Raw genomic sequence first — 12,562 nt, 5'->3', positions numbered from 1 at the left:
CATATTATACATTTTATTTTATACGACATCCACAGATATTCTAGCATAAGATCATTCGGAAAATCAAACATTAATGCACATTTCAAATGATCCATTGAAATTCATTTCAAGAGATAAACAATTAGTAGCAAAATATTACACTGTCTGATTAGCAAAGCAATTTCTATTGGAGCTTTAATCCCAGCTCTTATATTCTCTCTTGGTTTCAGCAGGATTGCTGCCAGTTTTGACTTTGTCTGGCCATGTCTGAGAACTAAAATGTAGCCAGCACTTATACTAATTACCCCCCCCCCCCCCCCCCCCCCCCCCAAGAGTGACACTTGGAGAGTATCAGTTAATCTTTAAGTGTCATGTATTTCAAATAATGGTCGCATAGTATCCTTTATTAAATTTGCCATTTATCATGAATATTTAACCAGGAAACAAACATATATGCTTGCTGTCTGGAGAACTAGAGTATAGGCCTACTGTATGTGAATATACTTACTGGAACAAATTGATATAGGTATTAAGATTGCATATAAAGGCAGCAAAGCATTTCCATGTTGTACGTTTTCAATGAACAGGAATAAAAAACATGTACTGTAGAAAATAAAAATGAACTTTTGACTTAATCCTGTATAAACTAGCTGAACATTTTTTAATTGAAAGCAGAGAATGTTTTTTTTTTTCTTTTTTTCTGGTAATGTTAAATACAGCCATGTGTTCAATACTCCTTTTGTTGTTGCGCTTGCTACACCATATTAAATGATACAAATGTTATATTGCTATAAAGAAAACTATACTGCATATCTTTTTGTTTAAATCTTACCTTGATGCTTGTTGACCCTTGTTGACAAAGGGTCAACCGGCATGTTGTCTTGTTGCAGGAGAATAGTTCTTTGGTTTTGTATTTTTACGCCCATTGTCTCAAAGGGTAGCCCCAGGGAGAACACTCCCTCTGGGGGTGACAGGGGAGTGTCTGGGGGCTGGAGAAGCAACAGGGATTAGGAAACATCCCCTTCTGCACACTTTGTTATGGAGGCACACATGCAATTATTCTGTATAGGAACTCAGTTTGTTTGAAATGTCTAGTGAAAGACAACACAGCTCTCAGTTGCAGTAGACAGTTGTTCAGCACAGCTCAAAAGCACCACACAATTCAGAACATCACGCAGTTTTGGGAAAGTTCACATAGTATAGTATTTATTCCCATTCGCCGGCCAACAGCACGGCAGCAGTAATGAACATGGATGCAAACTTCAGAAATGTAAATGGAGAAATATGCATATAGACATATTGAATGGGGCTACATGTACTAAACAAGGTACCACGTTACATTAAGTTTCTCTAACGATTGTGCAATGACAATGTTGTTATGTATCGTTATAACGTATTTAAAGTGTGCATGGGATTCCTCCAGTACCCTGGGGTTTGGAAGCTGTTTTGTTAATGGGCTCTCACACAGCGTCAGGGAGCAATTAAATGTGTTTATCAAAATGAACTTAGACATTCCATTACATAATGTTTCTGTATTTATTTCAAGAAATAGAAATGCACAGTCTGTTTTACTGCGTTTCACTGTACCATTATAGTAAGCATCGGCAATTCAAATACAATTACTGTATGCATAACTATAAACTAACATGAAGGCCTGTTGAATTCATAGCACGCTGCAGCCACACGCATCTACATGCAGTAGGTCCCCTCTTTTCATCATGAGAAACTTTGATAAAGGTATCCTTGTCCAAATCATTTCAAATGATTCTGTTTTTTTTATTTTTTATTTTTTTAGATCCTGGTTCAAGAATAGCCAGCACTATAATTTTGTTCACTGTATTTTTCTCTATAGTTAATCCAGTAGCTGCTGTGAATATGTAAAGGGATATATCAGAGTGATAGCTAATCCACAAGAAATACCCATCTCTTAAACAGATTTGGCCACACCTGGACTGTGCATGATAACCGTGCTTAAACAGGCTGGTTGTGGTTTAGCATCTTCAGTACTACATCTTAGTACACCTGAATAAAGGAGTTTCTTGTAATTCTGTCCTGAAAGCCAGCATTTACTAGAATTACCATGAGGTTGTGCCATAATGCCTTTATCATTAAATAATATGCTTACCTGCAGTGACATAACAAGCACTACATTGCTCATACAAGGAGGTGCTGTACTGTTTTTTTTTTCTCCCCTAAAACATGCATGCTTATACATTAAGAAACATTCTGAGTAGACCAGTGCTGGACTGGCAATGTAGTGTATAATTCACACATTGAAATGTTTTTTTTATTTTAATTTTAATATTTACATGGTGCATCAGGCATTGTCATGGTGTAGTTGATGTTGAGGGAAGAGTATACCATCTGTGTCACAATATTTTCCCAGTGTAATCAAATAGACCATAAATAAATCCATAAATATTGACCTCTGTGCAACAATTCAAAGTGTGTATAACTGCTCTGATCATATTTGAGCAGATTGTTATTAGGATGCTTCGCTGCTGAATAAGGCTGATTGTATCTCCCTGCTCTCCCAATTGGTGGTGACACTGCAGTCCTGTTATACAGCTACCTGTGAAGTTAGGGATAGGACAGGTGCAATCGAGGGCCTCTCAGGGCTGTGTTAACTGAGGCGGATAACAGCTGACCTACACTGAAATAAAAAGAAAGGTATGCTTTGATCCAAGGAGATTTCAATTGAGAAGTATTTGTGTGTGTGTGGTGCTTGGGGAGGTTGTGCTACTTATTCCCCACGCAATGAGGGTGACGGCTGAATAACTTTCAACGTGAGGCTGTGATGTTCTGCTTTGTTTATTAAACAAGCTAAAAGTCCACTTTTCTTTAGTTTTTCCTCTACTGTGATCCTTCAGGGAGTTTCTATTTCTGTGAGTTAGGAATCGAAAGCTATCATGTAATGAGAGTAAGTGGAATACACCCAGAGAGATAGCAATAGCACTTTATAATACATAGCAACTCTCCAAGAAATACATGTATATAACAAATAACACATTTAAAATCACAATATGATCCAATGTTTATTATTGAAAACATTTAAACCTGCAATAGGATACAGTCAGCTGAGATTTGCAATTGGGTACTGCAAAAAACAGTTACAGGTAAATATCAGTTTCTTACAATTAACATTTGTAATTCATGTTACTTTAAACACAATTATAAGCAGTATGGAAAGGCCAGCACTAGTAAGGGGCACAAAAACAACCCTTATGCTTGTGTGATGTTTTGGTGTATGCGTCATTCTGCTGAACTATGAATATTGCTAGAAACATTACTGTAATGATAAGAGCCAGATACAAACAAATTACAAAATCAATTCTACATAAGAGTAGCAATTATAAATCTTGTTGCCGTTTCTTCTAAGTGATAGCATTGTTAAATCCCAATGGTGGCTCAATAAGTGTGTAAAAAACTACATGTAATGATATTATGTACTACACCTGTGTGTGGAAACTGCTGCAACTCTATTCATCACACCTGTTTACGAGTCATGTGAAATTGTATTGAGAGACAAGTCCTAACATAATGCTGTGTTAATGCAAAATGCCCACAGGTGGGATTAATCATTCATTGATTAAACCTCATAATACATATATACATGAGAGCAGTGGACTGACTCTGACCCTCACTTCTGTGCTTTAAACCTACTGTATCTTTATATGTAGAAAACAATTAAAACTGGATCGAAGTTTTTCTTTTCTTTTATGAGTGACTGATGGTTCATGTGCCAAAGCAAGAAGTAAGAACCAGTTTGATAGACATAGTCTAGAAGGGATTCTTCTTGTATTGTGACACTTTAAATCTGGTTTTACTGTAAACAACTACGCAGAGGAATAAGTACAGTATGACTAAACAGTGTAAACAGTAGTTGTTTTGGATTGAGGAATCTTAACCGTCTTAGTGCACTGCAGCTTGCTTTTGACTTTCTTGTTTGATGCGATCACGACTATGGGAGAGATGGAGGCATAGAGCAAGGAGAAGAAAACCCTCACGTTGTTCAAATCGGCAGGAACCTTGAGCGCATACAGAGTGTAGATCCAGGTGATGTTGTCGACACCGAAGAAAACCACAAACAGGGTGACGAAAGTGACTACGATTTTGGCCGCTCGCATTTCTGGCGTGTTCTGGTTCTGCTCAGAGCTCCGAATGCCCTTTACCTGCTGGCGGTGTCGATAGAGAACAAATAAAATGTACGAGCTGGTGGCCACCATGAAAAATACGAAGAAGAAATCTCTCAAGAGGTTCATGATGCCGGTCCCTATGTAGGACGCTTCGTTAGGATACTCCACAAGACAGAAGCTCAAATTGAGAGCGAATTTGACACCGGTGATGTTCCGGATCTGAGATGTATACAGGAAGCTATAGAAGGACGTCGTCGCATCCAGGAGCCACAAGAAGACAAAGGATGGCAGGATCAGCGTGGGGAGCTTTGGCTTTAAGCACGAAAACCGGGAGGTTGCCGGCGCGATCAGTATGCTCTGGTAAGCACTGAGGAGGGAGGTCATGGACATGGACATAGCCCTGGTCGTTCTGTAGATATAAATGAGAAACTTGCAGGTTAAGGAGTTGTAGAATCCCCTGTAGTTTAGTGAAAAGAGGGTTTGTGGGATTCCTCGGTTGAGGATTATCAGCAGGTGAACAAAAGTCAGCATGAAGACGATGCTGTCGGCTGGCAGCAGTTTGCGCTCCACGCAACCGATGTGTCCAAACACCAGCAGAACGATGATGTTTCCCGGGATCCCCACTGCAATGAGAAGCAGGTTGGATGCAGCTTTCAGGATAGTTGGCAGATCCATTGGCCTCTTTAACCTACTGACGATCCCTGGAAAATGACGGAGAGTTAACAAAACAAAACACCTTGCCACCTGCCCGTGCTGCCTTAAATTAATTTAATTGAAGTAATTTGTTTAACAAAACAAATCCAAGTTATCAACAAAAAACACATCTGTGCTAAAATAAATGCTTTAGCTAATCTCTATATGCTACATATGCTATAACACTGAAAATTACCTGCACATATTTTAGGAGACATAACTTCCTTAATATCCAGAGGCTGTTTACATCTTCCAAGCTAAAAGCACATGTGTTCTACATACCTTACAGAGCACTGAGCTGGCTGGGATTGCAGGCTCAGGGTGCATCCTGTATTTATAGTTGAGTTTAATAATGCAGGTGGGAAAAAGGACCCCGGGCCAATATTAACATATACCCAGAAGAATAAAAATACAACTAATGGTCCTTAATATATTCGAGCCAAACAAAACAAAAACTAATCGCTGTACCAGGTAAACTGTTTTAATGAGTAGCAAATAAATTGAACGCTAAACAGTACTTTATGTAATAAACTCATTATAGAACCCCAACCATTATTAGTCCGTCTATTTCTATCGGGTATTTGGTTCGCAGCTTAATAACCAGTGTGAGTATATGTATTAAAATAGCTGTGCATTTTTCCATCACCTTTACGTTCTGCATGTTACACTGTATGTGTGGCCTGAGACACAATTACAAGTTTGGATCCTTCTAAGAATGGGGATTGCCAAAACTGTGAGGTATGCTGATAGATTCAGCTATGTGGGTTTGTGCAGTGCGACTCACTGTGAGTGAACTGTTTTTACATTTTGACTGTGAGCCAGGGTTTAACGGAGGTAAGAATGTAGGGAGTTATTGGTGTTGCTTATGTGATGTACTGTATACTGGAATGATTACTAATTGCTCTGCTATGGTTTCTCCAGGGTAATATGTTGGGATTATAATGCTATCCCAATGGTTCATAAGGACATTTCGGTATCTTTGTATGTCCACGTGGTGTTTAATTAATATATTAGTCTCATTTTCTTTACCTGACCAAACGAGATGATAAAGAACGACTTTTATAGACTGTGAACATCTAAGAAAGAAAAAGTTTAGATCAAAAGACTTCCAGTCCAAATGCCCACACCCTTGACAATGCTTAATACCAGTACAGAATAAACACTGATCACTTGCCACCATTCCCACTGCTTCCAATTAAAGCAACGGGCAATTAGACCCCCTTAATTACATATTGTAATTGCACTGTGCTTATGTGCTTATAGTGCTGTGAAAAACAAATGAGCAGGTGTTTAATGAGTACATGTTACTGAAAGATGACGCAGGTAGTTTGTAGTGTACAGTACATGGAGTAATTGGGTCACAAGTCTATTGCTTTACAATAATGTAGAAGCACTGTGCAACAGTGCAAAGCTGTTAAGGAGAGGTCATTTGGCATTCTTCTGCAGACAGTTTCCAGCAAATCCTTGTCAATGCTTTACCATGTTTTTTACACAGTGCAATTTAAAGAAAGCATGCTAAAGCATTGTCAAGAATAATAAAGCAATAATATATGTAACAAAACAAATATATTGCGCAGGACAATGCTGGTATCCTGTGGGTATCACTAAAGGAGCCACTTAAGAGAACAGATTATGCAAGGGAGACACAAATTGGAACCTCTGGTATTAGCTTCCTAATTAAAAGGAAATAACAACAATTAACAAACCATGGGCCCTTTGGAAAGATAAATAACAGTGGGAGGTGCTGGGAAGGGTATTGGGAATATCTACATTTACAACAAAAATGTCAACAGTCTTAAAACTTGAAATATGTTTGACTTAAAATGTTCTGTTGAAGAAACTGTCAAGAACTCTGTTTTTTCCAGCCTGAAGGCTACAGGCTTACAAGTGGTGGTAGGGTGGGATAAATGTAGTCTCTCTTGAGCAGGGGGATGCTTGATGTGGCTCTACAATAAGGGGATGGAAACATATGGCACAGAAGTTTGGGAAGTCCCAAACCCCCAGTGTACGGTTACAGGACTGTAGTACTATCAATCAGTCAATCAATCAATCAGTATTTATTTTATATAGCTCCTTAATAGTGGACCACCATCATAGTAACAACAAGAGCATCCATAATACTTTAAATACAGAGAAATGCATAATATATGATACAGTAAAAAAAAAAAGCATAATACATTAAATACAGTGGAAAGTGCTGTACTATGTTTTGGTGTAGCATTATTTAACAATCCCATATGTGCTGCTGCAACTGGATCATTGTAATTTGTTGAATGAATACAATCCTGATATTTCTGATAGAGACGGAGACTTTGATGATTCCGTTTTGAGATCCGGTTTCCATTCTGTATTCCAGTTGCACAAGATTGCAAAATAAAATAGAGATGCCATCTTCCCAATGTCATATTCCCACTTTGTTACTGAGGACATGTTGGTTTGTCTCTGATATTCCACCTGAATTTGCAAATAACCATGAAATTAATCTCCAGGAATGGAACAGGGAATCCTTTGGAATTTCACTTTAGTTGTAACGTCCATTGGAGCCAACTGCATGTTCCTATAATCACGTGCATGCATGCTTATGAATGGAAATCTAAAAATAAAATAGAGATGCCAAATTAGATAACTACTACTGTATGGCACTTTAAACCAGTAATTCTTTCAAGGATTTTAACGTACAGCACTCTTGCATTCTTCCAGCAAGATGACTGTATGGACAATTCAATAATTGATAATTTTATATGTATCTAGGTTTATTACTTCTCTTACTAACAATATTTAAATTGACGTGTTCCAAATATCGAGCATTTACTATGAACTCACATTCACGTGCAGACACAAGGAATGGTTAATCAATAGTAGTATTTTCTTAAGTACACAAATAATAAACAGAAATCAGAAAAGTTATGAAGTAAATCTCTTAGTCTCTAAGCACAAAGACAATTCCATCGCTCTGTCTACATTCCTGCTTGACTAGCAGGCAGTTGAAATATGACCGTCTGCCTCCTCATTCACAAGCAGCAGCTTCACTAGCAAGTAAGCAAGCACGCTGTGAGGTAGTAGCTTGCTCTCACACACACACACATCCAAGCACACAGCCTCAACTGAGAGGATGCAGACAATCTTAGAATATATCACATTAAGCTTATTAATGGTATATAGATTAAGTAGATGGCAAGTTTACTTTTAAAGAAATTCTTCGTACAACAGTATGAGGTAGATTACTTTTAGTTACTTCATCAAGTTTCACTAAAAGTTATTTCACACGCAAAGTGTGCAAACTAAATAATTAACAGTTTGATTGTATGTGAATGTGTTACAATTAATTCATTTAGTTCCATGAAAGGAAAATGCAACTGGAATTATACTCAACGTTTCCTTGAAGCTTAGACTTTTGGTCCGCTGGTTTGGAAACTCAATCTGTTGAAGTGTCCAGTACAAAACTCTCCACTCCACAAAAAAGTCTTCAATTCCACTTTGGTTCAAATTCAGCAACAAAACTTCCAATTCTTGATAACAAACAAAGTCTTCAGTCCTCGGTATAGGATCCACAACAGTGCCTGTCCACGCTGTCCTCTTCGTTGAATCTTTTAGCTACGCAGGTAGCAGGGCACAGTTTCTTTTGGATACTGTGGTTTCAGGTGTACAGCAGACCCAGACTGGTTTGTCTGGTAACAATTGCTATCTAGCCGGGCCTCAGTCTCGTTGCTTGTGGTCATTGACTTGCGCAGCTTGCTTCCTCGTCGTGGGTCGGTTTAGGTAGAGTCCCGTCTTGATTCTATTTTTAGGCAGAGTCCCGGAGGTGCAGCTTTTCTTAGCAGAGTGACAGCACCTTGTTTAGCATTTGATATGGAGCGCAAAAGTCTTTTCACTCTGCTAAGAAGCCACTTTGATGAGATCGTTTGTGTATCTTGCCTTTTTAACTCACTGTCCTTTGTCTGCTTCCTTTCATCCAGCAGCTTGTTGCAGTTGGTACTTGTTGACATCTGTACTTTATGTCTTCCTTGCACCAAACGGCTTGTGTTTGCAGTTTTGCAGTATCTTCACTGTCCTTTCAGGCTCACCCAGTCCAGATACCCTTCTCCTAGCCCTGGTAATCTTCAGTTCAATATTCCTGCCAGAAACCAAAGGGGCTCTTTTTCTTAAGACACAGCAGTTTGCTCTCTTTTTCCTAAGACACATCAGTTTTATTAATTAGTCCAGTTATATCATTAATACATATGATCATATTCAGGGAATATGTCCTACAAGACAGAAAATACATTAATTATGCTACTAATTATATATATATATATATATATATATATATATATATATATATATATATATATATATATATATATATATATATATATATATACACACATAGGTATATAGGCATATAGGCAGCGTTTGTTCCTTTTTGTTTTATACATTTTATTTTACACGACATCCACAGATATTCCAGTATAAGATCATTCGGAAAATCAAACATTACTGCACATTTCAAATGATCCATTGAAATTCATTTCAAGAAATAAACAATTAGTAGCAAAATATTACACTGTCTGATTAGCAAAGCAATTTCTATTGGAGCTTTAATCCCAGCTCTTATCTTCTCTCTTGATTTCAGCAGGACTGCTGCCAATTTTGACTTTGTCTGGCCATCTCTGAGAACTAAAATGTAGCCAGCACTTTTACCGGCTACATTTTAGAGAAGGTAAATATATGAAATATGTTCAATATTCATTTTGTTGTTGCGCTTGCTACACCATATTAAATGATACAAATGTTATATTGCTATAAATAAAACTATACTGCATCTCATTTTGTTTAAATCTTACCTTGATGCTTGTTGACAAAGGGTCAACCGGCATGTTGTCTTGTTGCAGGAGAATAGTTCTTTGGTTTTTTATTTTTCCACCAACTGCCTCAAAGGGAAGCCCCAGGGAGAACACTCCCTCTGGGGGTGACGGGGGAGTGTCTGGGGGCTGGAGAAGCAACAGGGATTAGGAAATATCCCCTTCTACACACTTTGTTATGGAGGCACATGTGCAATTATTCTGTATAGTAACTCAGTTTGTTTGAAATGTCTAGTGAAGGACAACACAGCTCTCAGTTGCAGTAGACAGTTGTTCAGCACAGCTCAAAAGCACCACACAGTTCTGAACATCGCGCCGTTTTGGGAAAGTTCACATAGTATAGTATTTATTCCCATTCGCCAGCCAACAGCATTGCAGCAGTAATGAACATGGATGCAAACTTCAAACATGTAAATGGAGAAATATGCATATAGACATATTGAATGGGGCTACATGTACTAAACAAGGTACCACGTTACATTAAGTTTCTGTAATGATTGTGCAATGACAATGTTGTTATGCATCGTTACAATGTATTTAAAGTGTGTATGAGATTCCTCCAATACCCTGGGGTTTGGAAGCTGTTTTGTTAATGGGCTCTGTGGCAGGCTGGCAAGTGGATAGAGGCCCAGATACAGTCTGCAGTTCAAAAAAAATACTAATTTTATTATAAATAACACAAAACAAAAGTGCACAATGGCAAAATAAAGGGATTTAAACACAAAAAAAACCCCAATACAAAAACAAACTTACAAAAACAAGGTTTCCAGGCTGGGCAATGCCGTCACTGGATTCAAATTTACCAAACCAAAACCAAACACCAACCTGCTTCCTCAGCTCCCTCCTCCCAAATGAGAAACAGAGGCCTCCTTTTATGTCAGGTGGCTGGGCGCTGATTGATCGTTAACCTAATCAACCCCAGCCACCTGAACATAATAAACCCAGGCAGGTAGGGGAAATTAACCCCATCCCTGCCAATTTAAAAAGGGCAGAGCTTTGCTCTGCCTCACACCTCCCCCCCATGTACAAAGTACACCGGCCGCAATCGGCCAACTCCCCCCCCCCCCCAAGAGTCCAATTATGTCCCTTGGGTGGGCTGTTATGGTGGGTGGTGGTGGGCGGGGTTGATGTCAGAGCCCCCAACCCTTCTTTGGTTGAGGGGGCCCCTGATCTCCAAGGTAGTACGGCGATGGCGGCGGACCCTCGGCAACCCTAGAAAACAAAAAGGAGACACCAGCAGTCCCAAGCGATGCGGAGCAGCAGGCAACCCCAGCGATGCGAAGCAGCAGGCAACCCCAGGCGATGCGAAGCAGCAGGCAACCCCAGGCGATGCGAAGCATGCAGGCAGCAGGCATGTGAGAGTGGCGGCTCCTCACCCCTCTCTGGCTCTGAGAGCGACGGCAGCTCCTCACCCCTCTCTGGCTCCGGGAGCGACGGCAGCTCCTCACCCCTCTCTGGCTCTGGGAGCGACGGCAGCTCCTCACCCCTCTCTGGCTCTGGGAGCGACGGCAGCTCCTCACCCCTCTCTGGCTCTGGGAGCGACGGCAGCTCCTCACCCCTCTCTGGCTCTGGGAGCGACGGCAGCTCCTCACCCCTCTCTGGCTCCGGGAGCGACGGCAGCTCCTCACCCCTCTCTGGCTCCGGGAGCGACGGCAGCTCCTCACCCCTCTCTGGCTCTGGGAGCGACGGCAGCTCCTCCCCCTCTCTGGCTCCGGGAGCGACGGCAGCTCCTCCTCCCTCTCTGGCTCTGGGAGCGACGGCAGCTCCTCCTCCCTCTCTGGCTCTGGGAGCGACGGCAGCTCCTCCTCCCTCTCTGGCTCTGGGAGCGACGGCAGCTCCTCCTCCCTCTCTGGCTCTGGGAGCGACGGCAGCTCCTCCTCCCTCTCTGGCTCTGGGAGCGACGGCAGCTCCTCCTCCCTCTCTGGCTCTGGGAGCGACGGCAGCTCCTCCTCCCTCTCTGGCTCTCGGGACGACGGCAGCTCCTCCTCCCTCTCTGGCTCTGGGAGCGACGGCAGCTCCTCCCCCCTCTCTGGCTCTGGGAACGACGGCAGCTCCTCCTCCCTCTCTGGCTCTGGGGACGACGGCAGCTCCTCCTCCCTCTCTGGCTCTCGGGACGACGGCAGCTCCTCCTCCCTCTCTGGCTCTCGGGACGACGGCAGCTCCTCCCCTCTCTGGTCTCGGGACGACGGCAGACACCCCTCTTTATTGGAGTGACTGGGGCATCTCCCATGTCTACCGCCAGGTAATTAACCACCATGAGGGCAACCTCTGGGAAGGACGCTGGGTGGTGTTGTTCCTCCCACTGTTCCCATCTCTCCCCATCTCGAGGCCACAGCGTGTTGATAACTATGGGGAGATCGTGGACGAGGTCTGCCTCAGGGTGCATCAACCAGTCCCAGATCTCCTGGGATGGGCTTCTGCTTCCTGCCTTTGCCGCTGTCTGCTCTTTCTTTATTCTTGTGTTTTCTTCCCCCATTTTTTTTTTTTTTTTTTTTTTTTTTTTTTTTTTTTTTTTTTTTTTTTTTTTTTTTTTTTTTTTTTTTTTTTTTTTTTTTTTTTTTTTTTTTTTTTTTTTTTTTTTTTTTTTTTTTTTTTTTTTTTTTTTTTTTTTTTTTTTTTTTTTTTTTTTCTTTTTTTTTTTTTTTTCAAAAAAATAAAAAAAAAAAAAAAAACAAAATTAAAAAAAAAAAAAAGAAAAATAATAATAATAAAGACGAGACTCCGGAGATCCACCCACGATAGGGGGGGGTTGAAATTTATATTTTTTATTATTGTTTGGGTTTACCCCGTCCGACAGTACCTATCTCCAGGAGTCTCTGGCAGGGGAGCGTCAATGTTGTTTTTGTCTGTTTTCACGGGTTACCGTTTTATTTTTCGGATGTCAAAAAAAAAAAAAAAAAAAACACAACAAAA

At 40.8% G+C, this 12,562-nt stretch overlaps 1 protein-coding gene across 1 annotated transcript; it reads right to left on the bottom strand.

Moving 5' to 3' along the window:
• Nucleotides 1-811: 811 nt before the first annotated feature.
• LOC121312644 (olfactory receptor class A-like protein 1) lies at nucleotides 812-8,794 on the bottom strand (the record flags this gene model as incomplete). Its single annotated transcript, XM_041244344.1, has 3 exons — nucleotides 8,737-8,794; nucleotides 3,888-4,816; nucleotides 812-968 (listed from the first exon to the last, which is right to left on the bottom strand). Coding segments are annotated over exons 1-3 (1,144 nt in total), but the record flags the coding sequence as incomplete, so codon positions are not given.
• Nucleotides 8,795-12,562: the final 3,768 nt, after the last annotated feature.

Source organism: Polyodon spathula, unplaced genomic scaffold, assembly GCF_017654505.1.
Source record: "Polyodon spathula isolate WHYD16114869_AA unplaced genomic scaffold, ASM1765450v1 scaffolds_4213, whole genome shotgun sequence".
In the NCBI taxonomy this organism is placed as follows: Eukaryota; Metazoa; Chordata; class Actinopteri; order Acipenseriformes; family Polyodontidae; genus Polyodon; species Polyodon spathula.
The sequence above is the reverse complement of the archived record's forward strand: the minus strand, read 5'-3'. Positions and strand labels throughout refer to the sequence as shown.